The sequence below is a fragment of the Mollisia scopiformis genome, assembly GCF_001500285.1.
Source record: "Mollisia scopiformis unplaced genomic scaffold LY89scaffold_11, whole genome shotgun sequence".
Classification (NCBI taxonomy): Eukaryota; Fungi; Ascomycota; class Leotiomycetes; order Helotiales; family Mollisiaceae; genus Mollisia; species Mollisia scopiformis.
This window is the reverse complement of record NW_017263591.1, coordinates 690407-712684: the sequence shown is the minus strand read 5'-3', so window position 1 is coordinate 712684 and position 22278 is coordinate 690407. Positions and strand designations below refer to the sequence as shown.

Genomic DNA, 22278 nt, shown 5'->3' with positions numbered 1-22278 from the left:
TCCTGTGGGGAAGAGGGTTATTTATACTACTTCCTTCGATGAAAGGGAGTCACATTGTGAACCAGTTGGTTTCGTTGCTGGATTCACTTTTGTGTTGGAGCTTGAGGTGAAGTTTGAGGTCCTGTTTTGATTCTTGGGGAATTCACTTGCTACGACTTTTGCTCTTTTGGTATGAAATTGTCGAGCATATCAGATTCTCAAGCTAGCCCATTTGCCACACGGTCAGAACCGTGCTACCGAACAAGCACACCTTGCCGTTAATGATCAGCAACACATTGCAAGCAAGTAGCGGGGCAAAAGTGAATGGTCACGTGAAAAACTCGTGTCTTCAAACTCAAATTCAACTTGTTGCTTGTGAATCTGACACAAGATTTTCAATGTACCAAGAAGACAGTCTAGGTGCCAATAAACTCTGTTGCAAACCCGGTGATCTCTACTTCTCGTGGTAATTCTATGCTTTTCAGAGCAAAGTGCTTTCATGTCCTACCTCGCTATGCTTCGACATGAGGTCACTTGCTGCATCACTAGGCCCCCAAGATTATGCTTCGATGGAGTATTCAAGCGGAGAGAACGGACCGATCCGTATCGGCAGTCAGAGCTGTACGGCATATCTCCATTCGCTTGCACATATTACAGATCTAAAGAGCCGTTTGGGGCGTCGCTTAGCCGGTCGAGCATTGTATAGCCTAAGTAGTTTTAATATACAAACCGACCATTCGCAACCTTTAATGTCGCTCTTATCTCTCGATGGAACTTCAGCGATTGGAGTTGCTATCGGCAATTGATGAACATAGCTCAAGGTTTAAGTCCCCCCTCGCATGCTCTTTAATCAACATAGATGAAAGTTTGTCAGTACTCTCTTTCATACCTTCCTATCAAAGAAGTGTATCCTATTATACATAATACAATCGTCTCTGACCAGGTTTAGGGCACACATAGGCTAAAGTCTTCACCTCGGTGCCAAGAGACCGAAATCTCGATGGTCGATGTTGTGTCAAGGAGTACTTATCGCGTGCTCTCCAGAACCATCCATTGCAAACCTCCAAGACAGATCATTTCCTTCGCTCTCATTTGTCCAAGCAATGCATCAAGATGTGAAAGGTCTATCTACCACTCAAGCATTCCTACTAGGTAGGACTTGTATCTACCAGCCTGGCATGCAAGGAATATCGGTGCTGATCATCTCAGCGCGTAGTTAGGTATATATGCGAAGATAAGGATTTCAAAGTGTATATAGTGTCGGTCCGTTTCTCTCACTTCTTGTTACCAGTCCCGTCTTTAGACCTTCTACCTCCTTCATCAGCCCGCTTCAGCTCGCTACAAGGATGCTTTCTACTCTATCCATTCTAGCTCTTGCTCTTGCTATTCAAGCAGCTCCAGCTCCAAGATTCTATACGAATGCCTCGGTAGCGGGCCCTTCAGTATTCTCTGCTCCAGCAATCCACAATGAAAACTATGTCCGCAATGGCACACTTGCCTTGCTCAAAGCATATGCAAAATATGGCCTGACACCTAGTCAAGAATTCTCTCCTGAGTTCCTGGCCGAATTGAGCCAGAGAAAACAGAAGCGTCAGGATAGCAGTGCTCCAGCATCTCCTTCAAATGGGATTGAGTATCTCGTACCCACTTCAGTTGGCGGGCAAACTTTGAATCTAGACTTTGACACTGGAAGTGCCGATCTGTAAGTTTCAATGCATAATGTGGCGAGCTCTGTGTACTGAATGTTTCTAGATGGGTCTTCTCTACCTCCTTGAGCGCAGCTTATCAAAGAGGTCACAACGTCTTCAGCACTGCTAAGAGCGCAACCTACAAGCCTTTGACCGGATACACATGGCGGATTAGCTACGCAGATGGCAGTGGCGCAAGTGGCACTGTCGGGACAGACACCGTCACTGTTGGAACCACATCTGCCAAGAACCAAGCTGTTGAACTCGCCTCGAGAGTATCTTCGACTCTCGTGACGGATGCTTCTGACGGCGTGCTCGGCCTTGCTTTCAGCAGTATCAACACCGTCAGTCCTGCCCCGCAAAAGACCTTCTTCGACAACGTCAAAGCCTCCCTCCAATCCCCCCTCTTCGCCGCCTACCTACCCTACAATAAAAACGGCGCATACGACTTCGGCGCCACCGTCGCTTCACGATATAGTGGTACCATCACTTACACAGCAGTCAACAGCGCCAACGGCTTCTGGCAGTACCCAAGCACCACTGTGAAGGTCGGCAGCACAACACACTCCATCGGCACCGGTTCCGTCGGTATCTCCGACACAGGAACGACCCTCGTCCTCATGGTCGACAGCGCCGTCACTGCCTACTACTCTCAAGTCGCTGGCGCTTCCTACGATTATCAACAAGGCGGCTACGTCTTTCCCTGCGCAGCTACTCTGCCCACTTTGTCTGTTGCTATCGGCCCATCCGCTTACGCTACTATCCCAGGCTCGTTGATCAAGTTCCAGAGCCTGGATGGGACGACTTGTTTTGGTGGTCTGCAGAGTGCGGGGACGGGAAACCAGAATATCTATGGTGATGTTTTCTTTAATGCTTTTTATGCGGTTTTTGATGCAAGTGGACCAAGATTCGGGTTTGCGCCTCTGGTGTAGAGGTGTGGTGTGACGATGGATGCTGGAAGTGTGGCGGAACGCGGGGTTGGGGCTCGCTCGTTAGGATGTCTGGTGATGTCAATGATCGACGGATTAGATTACATTTTATTAGATGTGATTTCTTTTAATATATGTATGCTGGGACGAGCTGTTTATGATTGATGGTCGTGTGTTACCCCGCCAAATGCTAGTCTGTATCAAACATATTGAAAATCTCCCTTAGCTAGCTAGGTAGCTTTGTTATGCATTAGTGTTAGGCGAGCGGCGAGTAAGAGAGGCGGCGAAGCTTTGCGTGAGTAGGAGGTTCTGCTCGCTAAGCTTGTCTGGACGACTGCAATCGATGTTGCTTTTCTTCCAATGTCCACAAAACAGGATCTATGCCCAGAAGATGTAAGAGTGATGTTTTTCTTCCTACCTGTTTCAGCTGCAGAATTCTTCGATTCCCCAAACAAAGTCAAAGAGGCGAGCTTGTGAAAGCCTTCATTAGTCGTTTCGTACTCCATGTTCTAGATATTTATGTTTCTTACTTTGTTTCACTTCCTCTTGATTTCTACCCTTGCTCTGGTTTCTCCCTTATAGGACATATCTGAAATTTGGGCCTTCGGCCTCCATGCCCACTCGACCTCCGCCATTTTCCAACTTCCCATATTTCGCATCCAACTTACTATTTTCCCACTTTAATACGGTCCTCAACGCAATTGACAAGACAGCAACCAAAATCATAAACGAAGCACAAGTCCACATCCCCATCCTATAATAAGGCTCATCATTCGCAGGATAAATCCTCGTCCCAAGTACCGGTCCACATTGGCCCACCAACCCCATAATCACCAATCCTGCACCACGTTTCGTGTCTGTGCCGTGATTGTTGATCATCCACGGTATGACATTGATGATCGCTGAGTATATTCCTGAGGCTGCAAGGTAGACACCGAAGTAACGGATAGCTGTCACGGTTGTGGTTGCTTGGACGATGTAACCAGCTGCTCCGATCAGAGCACTGATGCAGATCACAATGCCGCGTTGGCCGTAGCGGTCCGCGAAGTAGGTACTTATCAAGACGAAGATGACGGCGATGAAATATGGTGGGGCTGAGAGACCTTGCGCGTGGATTGCTGAGAAGCCCATCTCTGTGATAATCGTGGGAAGGAAGACTGGCAAGGAAGAGAAGGAGACGTTGCAAGAGAAGTACATCAACGCTGTAATATAATTCTGTGCATGCTTGTCAGCAAATTCTCGAGTTCTGGGACGAGTCGACGCTTCGTACCCTCGGATTCAGCACACCAGCACCAACTTCCGACCAAACGATTGGACCAACTTTTCCGTGATGACCAGCCTCAGCTGCACCAACCTGCCGAATACCTCTTGCGCTCACAATATTTTGATCTTCTTCAGTTCTCAAGAACTTCGCTGATGCAGGCGAATCCGGCAGATAAAACCAAGCCACAGCAGCCAATATAAAACACGGCAAACCCTCAACGAGCAAAAGCAGTCTCCAATTTGCAATACTTGGATGTCCACTCGTAATCCCATAAGCCAGCGCTCCCGCAAAACATGTCGCAAGTGGCCCAGCTGAAAGAATAAAGCCCAGTCGCAGACCAATCTCGTGTCTTTGGTAGAAATACGCAAGATAAAGAGGGATTCCTGGTCCAACGCCAGCTTCAAACATACCCAGTAAGAATCGTAGGGCCATGAGTGCGGACCAAGAATTGACCGCAGATTGAAGTGTTGCTACCAGACCCCAGCCAGAAACCATGATAGGGACCAAAATGTGAGCTGGGATTACTCGCCAGAGGAGGATGAATGGTTCGAAAAGGATGTAGGCTAAGTAGAAGATTGTGAGGAGCCAGCTGTAGTCATTACCGTCGGTGGAGAAATGGAGGTCTTTGGACATTCCTGCGATCTTTGCGTTGCTGGGTAAAAGCGTTAGCTGATTCTGGGTTTGTTGGAGGGTTGGAAAATTGGACATACCCAATGTTTGAACGATCAAGATAACTCATCATATCTATAATCATCAGACGAGTGCTTCCCTCTGTGCATGACTTGGCTTACATAGTAGGAAGAGCAGTGGCACCATTCTGTAATCCATTCTCTTCAAGAAAGCTGCTTCTGTAATAGGATCGATGTTAGCTTCTCGAAGTGATGTATCACTTCTAATCTCTCTTGGCGACTCATTCAAGCTGGATCCGCTATTTTTGAGGTTCGAATGGGGAGCGTCCCCACTTTCGACGTCAATACTGGCACTTTTTGGTTTCGAGGAAGCCTCCATTGCAGCAGATGACACCAGTTCATCAACCCACTCAAGACTAGGTTAAGAAGACCCTGACTAGCTCTCGAGAGTCTCGAGGTAAACTGGAAATCTGACTCAAATCAATAACCCGCGAGAAATGATCAAAAATGGAGATCAAAAAGGGGATCGTACAACTATTTGATCCTCAGAATAAATAACTTTGCATTCTCGTCTCGGGTAAGCCCCAGCTCGATCGGTACCACTGCATCGGAAAAACAACATGAAAGTATGGTCTGCTTCCGTTTGCGATACACGGTAAATCGTACTGGGTAGCACCAAGACACGCCATCTGCCGGTTAAATGCCGACACCCTGGACAATACTTCATGCAAGTGAATTCTGGGGTTGAACGAGTGCGAGCACGAGGCGATAGAATTGAATGGGTAGGCTGTTTGCTGACAAGATTGTCGAAATTTGGGGAACACTGCATGTTTGTAGCCAGTTAGCGAGCGAAACGAGGTCAACTGACTCGGGGTTCGTGGTCCGCATCTTTCGATAAGGACGCACGGCAGGTATCTTGGAGGTGTTTCAGAAAATCAGGCATTGATCGTAACTAATACAAAGAGCAAAGTAAAGTACTACCAAGAGTGCGAAAACCTTTATAGACTCAACCCTCGACTTTCAGTGCTCGCTTAGCCCCCCTTATTTTGGCCCCACTTTATCCCTCGGAGTGCCACTGGTTCAGAATTTACGCTTGTACTTCCGCTTTCGGCTTCCGGAATCTCCATCGCCCGCAGATCTCTTCTTCAGCGCACCCTATAAAAGTCAGTATCTCAAGGTCAAAATACTATCTTGAGGACCTACATCGTCATAGTCTGCATCTGGGTCTTCCTTGCTAGGCTTCTTGTGCTTAGTTGATCTCTCAGGCGCTACGACTTTCTTCTTCTTCTTCTCGATACCGTCGGAGTCCGAGTTGGAAGAGCCCTGTGTTGATTAGTGTTGAAGTGGAGGCAAGACAGAATCCACAACTTACATCATCGTCGACGCAATCAGAGCTATCATCGGCAGTAGACTATACAGATTAGTATCTACAGAAGGCAGCAGATTGAAGCACCTACCTTGGCTCGATGACGGGTAGTGGAGATAGACTTAGCGTTGCCCTTAGCCATTGGCTTTTGGACTGTGTCAACGAGGTTGCTACCGCTACCAGAGGCTTGTGCACTATTCAAACGCCCTGAAAGTAACCCCAGAAGAACAAGAATTCGGTCGACCTGAGCAGTTGATTAACATGAAGTCAACTGAAGAGGAAGCAATGACGGGAACCTACGGTTTCCTTCTCTGCCTTAGTGATGATGGGCTGTGCGACGGCTTGAGTAGCGACGACCTGGGACAAGATAGGTGGCGGGATGACGGGCTGCAATTTGGTTAGAATCTGTAATTGAAGAGACAAGAAGGGATCAACATACATTCTCGTCGCTAGCCAGCTTATCAGCGCTAGGGTCGACAGCCTTTGAGATAGTAGACTGCAAGCTAATTAACAATTGAAAGAACAAGAAGAGATTTTCGACCTACATCCTTGTCATCATTAAGAGGTGGGAAGAACATCATAGACTTAGGTATGTTGGCCCATCTTCGCTTCGAGGTAACAGGCTGCAAGCTTATTAGATTTGAAAAGACTGACTGGAAAGAAACTCGATATACCTTATCGTTGTCATTGGCGACACCATCAGCACTCGAAGCAACAGGAACACGGCTACGAAGACCCTCCCGATTGCTGGTAAAGGGAACTGCAGAGACCTGGAAATAATTAGAAAGTGTCAATCAGTATGCTTGCAATCCTACCTTGGCACCGCTTGAACCTTCACCGTTCTGTGGGCATTCAGATCAGTATCACTATTGTGTAAGATATATAAGGATGGACTCCAGAGAAACATACCTTTGATGGCAAGTCATCCTCATACTGGTACTCCTCATCCTCGGTCGACTCCCTGAATGGTTTGAGGCCGACATTGGTACGCATGTTTCCTCTCGGCTTCGTTGCATTCTTTAGGTACTCGACTCTGAGAGTGACAGCTTTGAGATTTTGTTCATCGAAACACATGATGTTGGTCAAGGACTCAAAGATCGATCCATATTGCTTATCCAGGAACTTGGTTCAGGCGTCGACGTAGTCTTCCCAGATGCGGCGCTTTGCCTTGGCAGCCTCCTCAACGTGGTATTCGGCCTCCTTCTTCAGCACGTTCTTATCTGTGTCGGCCAATCCGCGCTGCTTAGAGTACGTGGTCATCTCTCTCAGCAGTCGTTGAATGTAATAGTCCAACAGCTTGAGCTTCAAGAGTGGCTTCTCCTCAGACTGTGGAAGGTACTTGCTGGCGCAATGCTCCTTGAGAACATCCACCTGGCGCTCCTTCTCAATTTGGGCAATCGGGATTTGTCTCTGGATGTAGCTCTTCCAATCCCTCTTTCCGTTGATCTCCAACCACACAGTATCTTCCTTCACGCGCAAAGGTATCAGTTTCAATTGTGCTAAAGTTGATACAGAAGCGGATCTAACTTACTTTGATTGCCCCGTAGAAATTGGGCTTAGCTTTCTTGTACATGTACATGCCTGTTATTTTGGTGTACGAGGAGAACTCATCGATAGTCAACCCATCAACCCAAGATGCAGCTTTGGTGATAGGCGCATTGATCTTAGAAGCCAAGTCCGGTTGGGAGTCGGCGATAGAGGTCTATGTTTAGTTTCAAAGTCAGTTCATATCTCTTTTGAGAATCTTTGGAGAGGAAATAGTCAAAATTGAAACATACCTTTGCGGGAGCAGATTCTTTGTCGTTGAAGTCCTCGACATCGACTTCTTCACGTGCAATCTCTTTACCCTTACCCTTCAAAGACTTCTGTACCTCTACTTGGATTCCCTTCTCGATCTTCTGCGAGTCCGCCATGATGATCTCTTCGGGTTGTTGACGAGTTGGAAGTTGAATTGGAAAGTAACGAGGTTGCGAGGTAGAAAAGCGCGAGACGACAAAGTAAAGGAAGATCGGCCTACTCGATTTGGCACATGATCTAAGCGATTAGAGCACTAGTCGCAAGTGGCAAGGCTGCTGAAGGTGATTTCCTGCCAGATGCTGGTGAATATGGCCGGTGCAGCAGGACTTTGCTCCAGCAGAGGCTAACGCGCGTTTTTGGGGCCGGGAGACTACGTAGGTGACATGAATACATGATACAGACTACCAGTGTCTAGGTACAGCTAGAGAAGTTGCAAGAATGTCTAGACTGATTTCCGGACTTGAGGGGTTGTTGAATGCCTAACATAGAGACAATATTTTAGCACAGCCAAAGGGTCTACTGTGCAAATGAGCTAAGTTTTAACTTTGAACTAAGATTTGAGGATAAAAAGTGGTGGAAGAACGACATGAATAGCAACGTGCAAAATAGGATGAAGTTCTTCTACCTCGAAGACTCTGGCAGCCCTACTTATCTTGTGCTAGAGCTCGGGAGCAGGATTGACTTCTATTGGGAAGTACGGCCTTCAAGAAAGTGATTATTGGATGTGGCACTTCATAAGGAACATCAGCCTAAGGGTTGAGAGCACATAAAAGTCTACACTATTCGTATCTATCTCGCTATGTCCTGCATGTGTTTACGCCCTATGTCCAAACCATTCCTTGTTCAACGAATTTATTTCCAAGAGATCATCCCTTCAAATCCTCCTCTCCTCGTGTATGAAGCGGCAGGATTTTGTGAGCCATCATTTATGTTGCGAAGAGGTTCTGAAGGAGATTGAAAGGTTGCGGTGAGTGGCGTTCAACACCAAGAAGATCTGACAGTTGACATCAAGCTTAGAATTAGGAGGTTTGTGTTCTTCGGCAGGAAAGAGATCGCCCAAAGCCTTCTATACTTAGAGTTTCGAAGCTGGAAATGTAACATTGTGTCACACGTATGATTAGCAGTCCGTCACTCTCAAGCTGGGCTGGATTGGCTTACCTAATCTTCAAATGTTGTCCCTCATGAAAGAGCGTGATCGTTTATTCTTGTTTCCTAGTATAAAGAGAAACAAGAACGAAAGTTTGGTTCCAAAAATTAAGCATCCTTAATCTTAGACTGCAACTCATCCTCAAATAATGAAGAAAGATGTAGCAAGAGAAAGGTATGAGACAGCGTCCCAGTGTATTTCAAAATAAAAATCCTTGACCTCAGACTACAACTTGTCCTCAAATAATGGAGAAAGAGGTAGGAAGAGAACTGTATGAGACAGTGTCCCAGGGTGTGTTCCAAAAATTTGTGCTGCGCTGCCTTGGCTGCATATCCTCGCCTACACCCATGGGGAGAACTGAATCTACAACCGAGGGGGAGTTCCAAATATGCAGTATGGGGCATTAAGGCTGGAGCCAGCTGTGCGGCGCCTCGATGTTGAATAGAAGGTCGCCAATCAACCTAGACATCTTCAATTCCGTGGGGAAGAAGGGGGTCAATAGGATGTGATCTGACAGAGAATTAGCGTGTTGCTAAGATAAACTTGTTCCTTCAAAGCAAACTTACCTAACCCAGGCAAGGTAAAAGTATAGGAATCCCGGACGGAAACCATTGTCTCACATAAGTGCCTCCGATCTAGTAACACCAAAAGAACTCGGTCAGTATGAGTCAACCCCCAAGAAAACGCGAAATAATACTAAAGATTGCATACCTGATGGGTTCATGCTGCCACACTCCAGTAATGGCACGGTCAAAACTCTTCTAAGAAGAGTCTACGTAATTAAGACTATGTCTCAGGGTGTCCCAAAAATTTGTGCTGCGCTGCCGTGCTAATATCCCACGCCTGCGACCCGAAGGGAGAGCCGGATATGTAGTATAGGGCATTAAAGCTGGAGCTAGCGTCTATGCCGCGCCTCGATAGTTGAATAGAAGGTCACCAAGTCCACCTAGACATCTTCAATTCCGTAGGGAAGAAGCAAGTCAATAGGATGTGATCTAGTCGAGAAGTTAGCGTGTTGCCAAGATGATTTTATGCCTTGAGAGTGGACTTACCTAACCCAGGCTCGAATAAGGGGTATAGGTCATCCCGGACGATTCCCATGGTCCCGCGAACGACCTCCGATCTGGGAGTACAAATAGAGTCAGTCAGTATGTATAAACCCCAAGACAACGCGAGATACTAGCTCGAAAGATTTCGTACCTGATGGGTGCATACTGTCAAGACTTCCAGTGATGACACGGTCATAAAACCTCTTCTAGGAAGAGTCTACGTAAATGAGACATTATCTCAGAGTGTTCCAAAAAGTTATGCTGCACTGCTTTGCTACATATCCCTCGCCTGCGACCCGAAGGGAGAGCCAGATATGCAGCAAAGCATTTAAGGCTGGAGCTGTGCTGGCGCCTCATAGTTGAATAGAAGGTCGCCAATTTGGGCCTTGGCGACCAAGGCCCAACCACCTAGACATTTGCAAGTCCGTGAAGGAAGCGAAAGTCAATAGGATGTGATCTAATAGCGAAGTCAGCGCAATATTCCTGGCAAAATTTGGGCTTTAAAGAGCAGACTTACCTAACCCAGGCACGCGAATAGGTATAGGTCAATCCCGGACGATTTCCCATGGTCCCAGCGACTGGCCTCCGATCTGAGAACACCAAGAAGGTCAGCCAAAATGCATATTTGTGACCCCAAATAACGCGAGACAATGGTTCGGGGGAATCTCATACCTGATGGGCGCATACTGTCAACTTCTCCAGCGCTGACACGGTCATGAAATCTCTCCCTAGCCTAGAAGAGTCTACGTAGAAGGATGCTGTTGTAATCTGCAGAAAGTTAGGAAGTGTCTCGAAAGAGGGGTTCGAAGTCTCTTGTGACTAGTAATACTCGCGATGGTGATAGACTCTCGGAGGCGCAATGACTTCGACTTCGGTCCAGTAAAAAAGTAAAAAAGAATGAAGAGAATCGCGCGCGGCGCGGAAGGCATGGATAAGGATGGGGGTAGAGCAATGGAGTAAAAATAATGATAATGGCTGGCGTTGCGTCCTATGCGCGATGGGTTCGTTTTCGGTCCAGTAACAATGTAAAATAAATGAGGAGAGTCGTGCGCAGCGCGGGAGGCAAAGATAAGGATAGGGGTAGGGAAATGGAATGAAGATAATGATAATGACTGGCGTAGCGTCGTATGAAGGGATAACGATGTGTTAAATGATGGGGAGGTTTGAAAGTTTGAGGAAGAGATCGAAAGTCAGAAGCCCAGGAAGTACTGTAGGAGGAGTCGCGCTAGCTTCGATTAAGCGAGGCTTAGTGTCACCTATCACGTGGTGTCAATCATGCTCAGGTCCAGAGACCAGGTCCTTGGCCGAATTACGTAGCCCACCTTTGAGCCGTAGAAATACATTTTTGAATTGCTCAAAGCTAAATTCTCTTATTGCCCACTCAAGTTCAAATCAACCAAGCACCTTGTTTTATAGATCATGATAGCTTCCCAAAGTTCTCGCAAGACATGCATAACAACCACATCGCGAGTAAAGAATTGAAGTGATCGAGATCATGACGGCCGTAACACTCATAGTCCAACATGTGAGATGTATTCTCTTGAAAAAGGTCTCCGCAATTGCATCTTACACGCTTCTCGAAAGACACTAAAAGTTCCCTTGCAAGCCCTCGAAACAATGTTTTGATATCCTAATTCATATGCCCAGATTGGATGCCCTGGGCTAGGGGGCGGTCTTGCTGGAGAGTTTCACACAACTCCATAAACATGAAATCGACTTGAAGACTCTTGGTATGTCATTGTTCAACGGACATTGAGTCTTTGAGGAGACACTTAAAGTATGGTCACCTCAACCGACAATGGGAAAATTGGACATGCCAGCCAACTAGGTCACCTTGTAGTATAGACATCATGCAGCACCTAAAGAATACGCACTGATTGAGAAATCTTTACGAACGTTACCAGAATATTTGGAGTGAGAGCGCTGATGTGGAATAATATTTACTTTCAGATAAATCCTAGTATACTACATGCATGAGCACCAGACTCTACAATTTTGAGCAAGCTACCCAATAATCCAAAATGCCCCCCACCTAACTGATCGGATACATAGCTGTCTCATCAACTCCAATAGTAACTGGACCTGTACCTTGGTTGCACTGCAGCGAGATCGACATCGTAAGCGAACTCGACCCCGCCGGACAAGTGACCGTGAACAAAGTCCAAGTAGATGGAATACTGCTCACAGGCGTCTGTATAATCACGTTGCCCGCTGATGACATGTTGTCAGGAATCTGACAGGTAACGTAATAATAGCAGTACGCGGGATTGCCAGACACCAGTTTTGCGTAGGTTTGGATTTGATACGTCTTGGTGGCGTCGAGAGTCTTGAAAACTTGTGCTATGCGGCCATAGCTATCGGTTGCGTCAACTGAGAACTCTGCGCCGTAGGGACCGCATTCAGCGTCCGTTACGATTGTGTTGGAGAACCCGCCGTATCCGCCGGGGTTCCAGCCATCGAAAGCGCCGTCGTTGAATCCTGGGTTGGTGAGAACGTTGCCTGCTGGAACCGAGGGAACGCAAGCGGTTGCTGTTGCTGTGGCAAGGACAGTGGTGGTGGTGCTTAGGGTAGTGAAGCTCGAGATGGTGCTGTACTGGGTGAATAACAGGTCTGATTCGGTAGATAGTGTTTGAAGAATGGTTGATATCGATGTCGTCAAGCTTGTGAGAGTGGAAGTCTGTGCAGGTGCTGTGACAGTAAGGGTTGAAGTGCCTTGAGTGACTCCTGCAAGAGCACAAGCGGACTGAATACTTGATTAATATATATTGCTATTATGAATCGGGAAAAACAGATACATACTGCATATTCTGCAAAGTTTGTGCATGCCGAAGCATAAGCGGGAATAGTAGCAGAACGTCTTGAAAGATCACGTTTCGCGGGCTCAATAGTTGAGGATTGAGCTGGCACTGTGACAGTAACCGACGAAGTGGCCACGACGATAGAAGTGATCGTTTGCACCGCAATTGTTGGAATTGTGCTTGTCGTACTGCCAGTAACTGTCACTGTCGTTGTCGCTGAAATTGTCGATAGCAGCTGAGTAGTTGTGGTAAACGTCCTGAATGTCCGTGATTAGCTGGGCTAAGTAAAAGCCATAAGTATACTTACAAAGCAGAGGGCGTAATTGTGACGGTTGTGTATGAAATTACGTTGGAGCTACAATCCATCTTGGCCTTCGACAGAGATGACGCGCCATTAGCAGTTCCAACGATTGCACGCCCTACAAAATCAGCAAGGGAACTGAAAAGCAATGATGAAGGCTAAGTACCGCAATTGTTATTGGCCACGGCCCGATCTTTGAGGACCGATGCAGACGACCCTGCCACGAGTAGTGCAAGAGGGGCGAAGGTTGAGAACTTCATATTTGCTAAGAGACTTTGGAATGAGATTCAAGAAAGGAGTGTGAAGTCTGCCATTCAGACTGTTTGCATGTCTGGGAAAGAGGATATATAACAAAAAGCATTGTGGCGAAAAAGATGAATTTCTCTTAGCAACAAAAACTTCGCGAAACATCATTCTCGGCCTGGGATGACTCTCAGCGCCAACATAAGCGGTGACATTCAGCTTCGTTACCATTTTGGGAACATGAAGTCGAAAGGGTTGGTCTCAATTTCCTGATCGAGCACCCAATGCCTGAGGCTCTCGTTCCATCCCGCCCGCCACTGGAAGCATCCGGAGCTGAAAGGCTTAAGGGGTTAGCAGCCACTTCCAGCCACGAACGAGAAGCGTCTGGCTTGGCTCTAGAACCGCAAGCCCATTTCTTTCAATATAATGAGTGGATCAAGACACTATCGAAGTTTCGGAGAAATAAGCATTTGCGGCGTCGGCCGAACAAGTTTTTCTCCACGATTTCCAAGAAGGCAGCGCGTCTGAGGGCGCTCGTTAAAAAGCTTACTTATTCTGAAATGAGGGCTTCCGCATATCTCGGCATCAGTGTGGATGGGCCTGCAGAACTCTTTGGTAGATGACATAACGATGCATCGCGCACGACGTTCGCATCAAAGACTTGTTCCCTCAAATGATAGAAATCACTCGATTTATGCTGAGCCTCAGAAGAACGCGGCATGGTGAATCAGGGGAGGGACAGAATTCGCGAATGTCTCAGACGCACAAGAGTTGGGCTGTCGACAGCGCAATTCTTAGCTGGACGTTCCGTGCTGTCAGAGCATTGAATGGGTGAGATTGATCACTCTTCAGGCCCTTAACACGCTGTATCCACAGGGATTCAAGCCTAGAACTAAAATTCCTATCTGAGGACTGATTTTGCTGGGCGTACGGTTGTTTGTTGCCGGTAAACTCGCACTCTCTACCCTCTACCACGTCAACACTGTTTCCCTCTGCTTGGCGCCTTCTTTCGTCCTCTGAGTAGCGCCGAGAAGAGCTCTGCGATGGTACAGGTCGACATTGACCGCACTCAAGAAGAACCTCTTCTCTTCTGGAATTGAAGCTCCTTTCTCAAGCCCCTCCATCTCGATATCTCGGATCCACTTCGCCATGTGGGCCACGCTCAACGCATCCCACACTCCCTCTCTGATATTGGATGAGAACAGGAGTTCGATAGCTCTTGTCCGAACATTGTAGTCTCTGCATCTGGATCCGACGAGGTATAACGCAGCAACAATACCGATCTCGAAGTGAAAGCGAGGTGCAGCACCTTCATACGATGAGAGGATATAAGGAAGAATGGTTTCGGAAAGTGTGACGATGGCTTTGAATTCTCTGGAGAAAACATCGTAGGCTGTTTCGGTTGTGAAGAAGGATCCTGATAACATGATATGATTGACTTTGGCCTGCACTTGGAGAATTGCGGCACCGATTTTTTGACGTTCATCGGCGCCTGTAGCCAAGCTCGCGAAAAGACGTGCCGATGCGAGAGTCCATTTATCAATGTCGATTCTATATCTTATGTGCTCGTCTTTTAGGGACGCAGGGGCGTCTTTAGAGTCACTGAGTAGAAGCTCGCCGGTTTGGAGATTAGCCGAATCCTCCCAAGGAGTTTCGGTGCGTTGTTCTTGTATCTTTTCCATCTCGATTCCTTGCATGGATTTGCTGAAATGGTAATTGCGGGTGAGGATGAGATTCCAGTACTGTCGAGCCTCAGTTAGGGAGGAGAACTGTTGGGGCATGGAGGAAATAGTGCGGCTTTGGCTTTCCTTCATACGTTCGTGAACTTCTTTGCTCCTGTTATCGACAAAAAGTAGGACTTGGAGGTCAAGAGAGTTGAATGCTCCAAGAAGATCTTCTTCAAAGAGGTGATCTGTCCAGAGTTTCTGCGTCCCCCATGTTTCCCCAAGGAGATTCTTTCCTGTCGTCCACTGGTACAAGAGCATCAGTCCACTTTCGGCATGTTTTGCAGCCGATAATTGGTTGCCAAGCATATTTTCAAAGCAATAAACCAGGAGGCATGCTATCAAAGCTTTTCGCAAGTCATGCTGACCATCAGCTATAGCATCTCTCATCCCTCGGAGGGACTTGTCGTATTGTTTCAAGGCATGCTGAAGATCTGTTGTAGTGGAAGCTTTTCCTGCCAGCTTTCGTCGACCTTCACTCTTGCTTTGTTTGGCCAAAGCACCAATTGCAATGATCGCATGGCGGACGAATGGTTCCGCCTGGCTGATTTGTGGAACGAGTCGCTCCCAAAGCGAGCTTGGGAAAACGCTGTTGATCTGCGTTGCTGTTTCCTCGAGATAAAGTCTGAAGCAGGACCCATCTGCCTCGTCCAAGTTACCGCCGTACAGGCGAGCTATTGATTCTATAAAAGAATGTTCTGGCGAGCCTAACTTCTCCTTCTTGGGTAGGATAAGCTGGGCACCTGTTCTCTTTGGTCGGACTGGAGGTTGACTTCTGTAACCATCACACTCTATACCAAATTTGATACATCGCTGGCATTTTGGTTTTGTCTCATCGCACTTGACTCTTCGTACCCTGTGCTTATTAGATGAAGGTTACCCTCTGCCCTTGAGGAGACCCTTACTTGCCTGGAATTGTCAGGAGCTGCAAACACCTCAAGGGCGAAACTTCACAACTTACATGTGATACAACCAGTTTTGACTTTGGTGGACGACTTCCGTTTCTTCTGTGTATTATTCTTGACTTTGATTCGATGCGATACCGTGATATTACTCGTAGATGACGATGAAGGTATTGAGGCTCCTCTGTCAGCAGCTGCAGGCGATGCCGCTACCCTGGCCGCATCGCGTTGTGCATTCATCCTGTGCGCTAAGGCAAAAAAGCACCCATTGCTCTGAAATATGAAATAGGAATCCAAGACAATTAAGACTGCTTTCGGTGCAAAGATATTCAGTGACAATGATTAGGAAAGAGGTTATAGAGTAGACCCAGACCGGCGATAGCTTATTTGCTGTGCTTACTCAATAAGTACCTACCCAGGCTGGCGTGGACCAAAATACCCGGACAAACTACTGTAGGAGGTGTGGTGTTTCGTAGGGCTACATGAGTAGCCTCAGATCTCAGGATGAAAGGCAACTAGTCCATTTTGGATTGGTATTTCGACTACGAAAGTTGGCTTCAAAGATGGCAGGATCATCTCAAAACATACGCGATTGGTTTCTTCCAGGCATGAGACTGGTCTACTCAGCTAAGAAGAAGTCGAAGAATCTACAGTTTCATGGTTTGTCCTTAAGCAGTTGCGGGGGAAATTCGGAAGTCGGTCGTACAGCGGATTGCATAACTCGTGACACCACGGCAAAACTAGTCGAACTTTTTTTTTTTTAAATCATGAAAATCTAAGAATAACTACTCCCTTATTGCGCAACTATAGCACTCTAAATTAAAAATCTAAATTAGTAACTTTGCAAATAAACCTTATTTACATTAATATACCTACTTTTTAAAAAAGTGCAGAGGGTGTGGTGAGAGTGAGAGCTTATAAGGCTGCCAGAGCATTTTATCACTTTTGTTGTGGCCTCAGGCAGCAACACTTCCTCTCCAGCCCTCCATTTTTGAGCGTGGCAGCCTTATAAGCTCTCACTCTCACTACAGCCTCTGCACTTCTTTAAATAATTATTTTTAAATAATTACGCTAAACTTAGCCAACCGGGGCGCTAAATTATTCTTAGATTTTTATGATTTAAAAAAAAAAGTTCGACTAGTTTTGCCGTGGTGTCACGAGTTATGCAATCCGCTGTATGAGACTAAACTATATCGAGCCTAGACTAAATCTCTACCTAATAAATCTTTATTTGCCTTTTTATAAAGGATCATTTAAAAAATACTTTCACTTTCTAGTTCACCTTTTCTAACATCCTAAATACAAGAACACAAGATGAGTCAACTTGTGACCCTTGCAACTTGTTCGCTCGTAGGTATTGGGGAAGCCCCATTTTCCACTTCCTTTCCCGAGACATTGTCTTATCCTTTTCCTAAAACAACAAAGATGAAAAGTGCTAACGCTCCCTCCGAATCAATTTGCTTTAGACTTCGAAGGAAATGCCCGTCGTATCCTTGAGAGTATCAGGCAGGCAAAAGCTGCTGGTGCGTCTCTCCGTATCGGTCCCGAGCTAGAAATCACTGGATATGGATGTCTGGATCATTTTCTCGAGGCCGATACTACCACGCAAGCCTGGGAGGCTTTAGCTATGATCCTCGCCAATCCGGTATGCGAGGACATACTCATCGATATCGGAATGCCTGTTTGGCATAAGAACGTCCTGTACAATTGCCGTATCATTTCATACAACAAGGAGATACTTCTCATCCGACCAAAGCTGCACCTTGCAAATGATGGTAACTATAGAGAAATGCGATACTTCACACCGTGGAAAGGTGAGACCATCGTTGAAGATTTCTACTTGCCGCCGGCCATCGAAAAATTGACTGCGGGTCAGAGGAAATGCAGGATTGGAGATGCATTGATCCAAACAAGAGATACCTGCCTAGGTACGGAGACTTGTGAGGAGCTCTTTACTCCTCGAAGCCCAGGCTCAGGCGCTGGACTAGACGGATGTGAGATCATCTCCAATTCATCTGGGTCTCATCACGAACTCCGAAAATTGAATACCCGAGTGGATCTGATTCGACAAGAAACTCTAAGAAGTGGTGGGATTTATTTATACAGCAACCAACAAGGTTGCGATGGTGATCGTCTCTACTATGATGGCTCTGCCATGATCATCGTTAATGGTCGGATTGTGGCTCAAGGATCACAATTCAGCTTATCGGATGTCGAGGTCGTTACAGCAACTGTTGACCTAGAGGATGTGCGTAGCTATCGTTCCATCAAAAGCCGAGCCATGCAAGCAAGTCATCAGAAAGCCTACGAACGAGTCGAGGTGGAACTTCGTCTCTCAAATGATTCAGATGACTTCGACTTTGATCTGAAGCCATCTCCTGAGATCTCTGCCAAGTTCTTACTCCCAGAAGAAGAGATCGCCTACGGACCTGCATGTTGGCTTTGGGACTATTTGAGGAGAAGCAACCAAGCGGGGTTCTTCTTACCCTTGAGTGGCGGTATTGACTCGTGCGCGACTGCTATTCTAGTCCATTCGATGTGCAGACTTGTCTTCAAGGATGCCGTGGAAAAGAAAGATCCACAGGTCCTCAAGGACTTGTTACGGATTGCTGGAGAACCTGCGACAAGCTCATGGCGACCCAAGAACCCGCAAGAGATTGCCACAAAAATCTTCCACACTGCCTATCTTGGCATGGAAACCAATTCCTCGGCAGACACTCGAAGTAGAGCCAAGGAGTTGGCTTCGGATCTGGGGTCCTATCATCTAGACTTGAACATTGACACTTGGTAAGGTTCTGGAACGCCCTTCCGTATTTTGTCTCCAACGGTCTGGAAATATTCTTCTCTTTCAATGTACCAAGTGAGCTAACCTCGTGTCTCGTACAGCTATAATGCAGTCGTCGCTCTTTTTACCACTGTTACTAACTTCGTTCCTAAGGTGAGCTCTTTTCTTTGTTATGAGTACATCGTCTCAAATTTCCACTCGCCCAGCGTCATCTACTCTTCCCCGATTCCTTCCAGGATGCATTAGATCCAAGCTTACAGATACTCATAGTACAAAATGTATGGAGGGACTCCAGCTACCAATCTAGCCTTGCAGAACATCCAGGCTCGTCTTCGAATGGTGCTTAGTTATCTATTTGCTCAGCTTCTCCCAACCGTGAGAGGTCGTAATGCCAAGAATCCAGACAACAGCAACCCAGGTGGCTTGCTTGTGTTGGGATCAGCGGTAGGTTCATCTTCTCAGACTATCATTCCCCTTTTCTATCTGCTTGATATATCTTCTTGAACATACATCGTGTTCGGAATACTAGAGATACTCCACCTTTTTTTTATAAGATCAGTAAACTGACGAGCCATTCATGATCACAGAACGTGGATGAATCGCTCAGAGGATATTTGACCAAGTATGACTGCAGCTCAGCTGACATGTAAGTGTACTTTACCCTCGCCATCTCCATACTTCGGCGAAGGACTTTACACTAATTAGGCATAGTAATCCAATTGGAGGCAGTAAGTAACTCCTCATAAGGCCAGCGTGTTCGGTCAGGAGCAATTAAAAGACAGAATAGCTTGATTTTCTTATTCTCGAAATTGTACAGAATCAATACTAATACTTTACGGTAGTTTCCAAGACCGATCTCAAGCGGTTTATCTTGTGGTCGAGCACAAATTTCCAGCTTCCAATCCTGCAGTCATTCATCGATGCGCCACCAACAGCTGAGCTCGAACCGTACTGCCCCCTCCCTTTCCTCTAGCTCCCATAGAGTCTTTCGGACTCCTCATCCTCCGTTGCATACTGCAGAAAGACATGCTAACAAATCACTCACAGTATCACAGCCGACTACACCCAAAGCGACGAAGCCGACATGTCGATGTCATACGCCGAACTTTCGGTTTACGGCACTCTCCGCAAGACGTACAAGCTTGGCCCGTATTCCATGTGGTCTCGATTGACACACCAATGGGGCGGTAAGCTAACCTTTCAATCATGTCCTCCTCATCATCACTGACATTTAAAACGCAGATAAATTGAGTCCCCAACAAGTCTACGAAAAAGTACGAACCTTCTTCTGGTTCTACGGCATCAACAGACATAAGATGACGACCATCACTCCTAGTTACCATGCGGAGAACTATTCTCCAGATGATAACAGGTTTGATTTGCGGCCGTTCTTGTATCCGGGCTGGGATTGGGCGTGGAAGAAAGTCGAGGGTCGATTGGCGGCTATGGGAGAGCGGGCTACGCAGATTCCGCAGCATGCTGAGGATGAGAATAAGAAGAGTGTTTGAGAGGCGTGGATAGAGCAACAGGTCTAGAGCGGGGTAGATTTAGCTCGATGAAATAAAGTCAGATTCTAAAATTTGCATGTACGTCGTTGTGACAATGAGGCACCATTGTTCGAGGACTCTTTCGCAACAAGATAATGAGTTCCTGTTCCAAGGTCTGCTTTGTGCACACATGACAGGTTATTCCCCGATGTACAACTCGTTGTTCAGGAAATGGTCATTTGAGGAGCTGCTTCACTCATCATTTGGTGTCTGCGCACTTGATCTTTCCTGACCTTGTCTCAATCATAGCAAAGCTTGTCGTTTCTGTGTATCGCATTGACTATAAGCTCATAAATAAGCTATAACCTTACAAAGAGGTGATGCCACAGAATGCTATATCTTTACAAATATCCCAACTCAATGTGAGCGGTGAATTGGTACACTTATTTCAATACATATACAACCGTGCCCAATGCAATGCAACCAATTTTCTACAAGTTCTATCGACGCTTCAGCGCCACCCTGTCACGTCTCTTCCGAGCCTCGATCTCATATCTTTGCTTCTTCAACTCCTCTTGTCTTTTCTCCTCGTATCTTTGCTGCTCCTTGAGACTTATCCTTTCTTGTCTCTTGTCCATCTTTTCCATTGACTGCTTATAAACTCCTTTGCCCGCACCAACAATCTCGTCGACTGTCCCAGTTACGTTGCTGACTAATTTCCCAATCACAGTCTTCGGTGGGCTCATCTTCTTGATCTCTTCGATAGTTCGAGACGGAGCACCACCTTGCGCTCCTTGGAATCGAGAGTTAAGCTCTGCTTGTGACAGGACTGGGTTTGCGGCAATCTTAAGGTTGCCTTTGTATGGAGTCGGTGTAGGCCCGGGGGTTTTTGGTTCGGGGAGAGGGGTCATGTTGAAGTAATTACGGAACCAGGGCTGGCGGAGAAGAGTGGCCTGGCAGAAGGACAATAAACCCGATACGAAAAAAGATAATTGTAAAGCTGCAGGTAGCCAGAAAGTGAAGAGTAAACTGACAAGTGGGAGACCCCACATCATGGCATTGAAGATTTGGGGCGACAAATTTGATACGCCTGTCTCGCCTCCTTTCTGTGCAGAACTAATCAGTACTTGGACGTAACACAACAACCGATAGGAATACTAACCCTCAAGACCCAATGCAAAACTCCCGCAGTGGCCACAGGTAAAATCCAGAAAGGATCGGGAACGGTAAGATTCTGAACCCACAGGAACCCGCCAGTCTCTAATCCAGGTACTGGTACCCTCGACATAGCTCTCAAAATGACGAAAGTTCCGTAACCAGCAAACACCTGCAGCATTGGAACGAGACTCTTCCAAACTTTGACGCCAGCTCGTTTATGTAGCCTTTGCAGCTCGCCTCGTAATTGCATTGCCTGGTCCACGTCGCCCATGGCAGAAGCAGCTTGCATTTTGGCCGTGACAGGCCCGGTAAGAGGTGCGATAGTTGCCATTCTGGCACCATTCTCTGCAGCAGCAATGTATGGCTTGAAAAGTACAGCTCGAACGAGAATCGCAGTGAGAGTTATCGATACCCACCATGGGGTACCTGCGTAGACGTGAATGTGTTCAAGGGTCCATTCCATCATAGCTGTTGGTCCGTTGCCATAATCCAAACCAAGCGCTTTCAAGTAACCAATGCTTTCTGGGATATTGTATAGGGACTCGGAACCGAAATCGGTTGCACTGTCGAGTGAGGAGGTATATTCTGTGACGGGTGCAGATTGTGCTGAAGAGCTGACGGCTTCGGTAGGGGAGGGTATTGAGGATGCCGGGGCTGGTGAGGTCGAGACTGGAGATGTCGATGCGAAACGTATTCCAGCACCATTTTGTAAAATCCCAGTCAATTTTGACTGTGTAAGCGGCTGAAAAGGAGAAGTAGTATTTCGTGAAAAGGGAGAACTGGCTCTATTGGGTCCATGATGTACAGAGGAAGAGAACTGCCAAAAAAAAGTCAGCAGAGTCTACCACAATTGCTCGGAGAATCTACCTGTCGAGCAGAGAAGGCATCAAGACGCCGCCGACCAATGCCAATGGCCTGGCCAGACCATCGAAGGCCTCTGCTGGGTATCATGTTGCGCTGCTGAAGATATCCGCCCGCTCAAAAATATTTGGAGACTTGTGATGCACATTCGCGAATCCTTGCATAAAATGT

At 46.8% G+C, this 22278-nt stretch overlaps 8 protein-coding genes across 8 annotated transcripts; 2 read left to right on the top strand and 6 right to left on the bottom strand.

Moving 5' to 3' along the window:
• Window positions 1-1325: 1325 nt before the first annotated feature.
• LY89DRAFT_615659 (acid protease) lies at window positions 1326-2606 on the top strand (the record flags this gene model as incomplete). The annotated part of the gene is made up of 2 exons (XM_018210735.1): window positions 1326-1681; window positions 1732-2606. 2 exons carry the CDS (start codon window positions 1326-1328, stop codon window positions 2597-2599), a joined length of 1224 nt encoding a protein of 407 aa, XP_018071867.1. The 3' UTR covers window positions 2600-2606.
• Window positions 2607-3170: 564 nt separating this feature from the next.
• On the bottom strand, window positions 3171-4868 carry LY89DRAFT_645039 (MFS general substrate transporter; the record flags this gene model as incomplete). The annotated part of the gene is made up of 4 exons (XM_018211858.1): window positions 3171-3811; window positions 3867-4512; window positions 4571-4604; window positions 4652-4868. The coding sequence occupies 4 exons, from the start codon at window positions 4866-4868 to the stop codon at window positions 3173-3175; spliced, it is 1536 nt and encodes a 511-aa protein (XP_018071866.1).
• A 701-nt stretch (window positions 4869-5569) lies between these two features.
• Window positions 5570-6929, bottom strand: LY89DRAFT_733356 (uncharacterized protein; the record flags this gene model as incomplete). Its single annotated transcript, XM_018219790.1, has 10 exons — window positions 5570-5644; window positions 5693-5812; window positions 5862-5900; window positions 5947-6099; window positions 6156-6242; window positions 6295-6351; window positions 6401-6478; window positions 6530-6625; window positions 6671-6697; window positions 6765-6929. The coding sequence occupies 10 exons, from the start codon at window positions 6927-6929 to the stop codon at window positions 5570-5572; spliced, it is 897 nt and encodes a 298-aa protein (XP_018071865.1).
• Window positions 6930-6983: 54 nt separating this feature from the next.
• On the bottom strand, window positions 6984-7768 carry LY89DRAFT_733355 (uncharacterized protein; the record flags this gene model as incomplete). The annotated part of the gene is made up of 3 exons (XM_018219789.1): window positions 6984-7322; window positions 7387-7557; window positions 7634-7768. The coding sequence occupies 3 exons, from the start codon at window positions 7766-7768 to the stop codon at window positions 6984-6986; spliced, it is 645 nt and encodes a 214-aa protein (XP_018071864.1).
• Window positions 7769-11880: 4112 nt separating this feature from the next.
• On the bottom strand, window positions 11881-13207 carry LY89DRAFT_668828 (uncharacterized protein; the record flags this gene model as incomplete). Its single annotated transcript, XM_018213055.1, has 4 exons — window positions 11881-12591; window positions 12648-12903; window positions 12954-13065; window positions 13114-13207. 4 exons carry the CDS (start codon window positions 13205-13207, stop codon window positions 11881-11883), a joined length of 1173 nt encoding a protein of 390 aa, XP_018071863.1.
• Window positions 13208-14158: 951 nt separating this feature from the next.
• Window positions 14159-16056, bottom strand: LY89DRAFT_668827 (uncharacterized protein; the record flags this gene model as incomplete). Its single annotated transcript, XM_018213054.1, has 3 exons — window positions 14159-15770; window positions 15820-15823; window positions 15876-16056. The coding sequence occupies 3 exons, from the start codon at window positions 16054-16056 to the stop codon at window positions 14159-14161; spliced, it is 1797 nt and encodes a 598-aa protein (XP_018071862.1).
• Window positions 16057-17080: 1024 nt separating this feature from the next.
• On the top strand, window positions 17081-20173 carry LY89DRAFT_684536 (glutamine-dependent NAD(+) synthetase-like protein). Its single transcript, XM_018214902.1, has 9 exons — window positions 17081-17166; window positions 17267-18603; window positions 18703-18754; window positions 18872-19045; window positions 19189-19247; window positions 19313-19329; window positions 19444-19549; window positions 19649-19788; window positions 19844-20173. Exons 1-9 carry the CDS (start codon window positions 17131-17133, stop codon window positions 20107-20109), a joined length of 2187 nt encoding a protein of 728 aa, XP_018071861.1. The 5' UTR covers window positions 17081-17130; the 3' UTR covers window positions 20110-20173.
• An 811-nt stretch (window positions 20174-20984) lies between these two features.
• On the bottom strand, window positions 20985-22063 carry LY89DRAFT_549218 (uncharacterized protein; the record flags this gene model as incomplete). The annotated part of the gene is made up of 2 exons (XM_018208283.1): window positions 20985-21194; window positions 21251-22063. Coding segments are annotated over 2 exons (1023 nt in total), but the record flags the coding sequence as incomplete, so codon positions are not given.
• Between the last annotated feature and the right edge of the window lie 215 nt (window positions 22064-22278).

Bases quoted from the DNA above. Each gene is read 5' to 3' on its own strand.
- LY89DRAFT_684536 (XM_018214902.1), top strand. From the start codon at position 17,131: ATGAGTCAACTTGTGACCCTTGCAACTTGTTCGCTC. The intron at 18,755-18,871 runs GTGAGCTCTTTT...AGATACTCATAG, and splicing joins TTACTAACTTCGTTCCTAAG to TACAAAATGTATGGAGGGAC. The intron at 19,550-19,648 runs GTACTGCCCCCT...AATCACTCACAG, and splicing joins CCAACAGCTGAGCTCGAACC to TATCACAGCCGACTACACCC.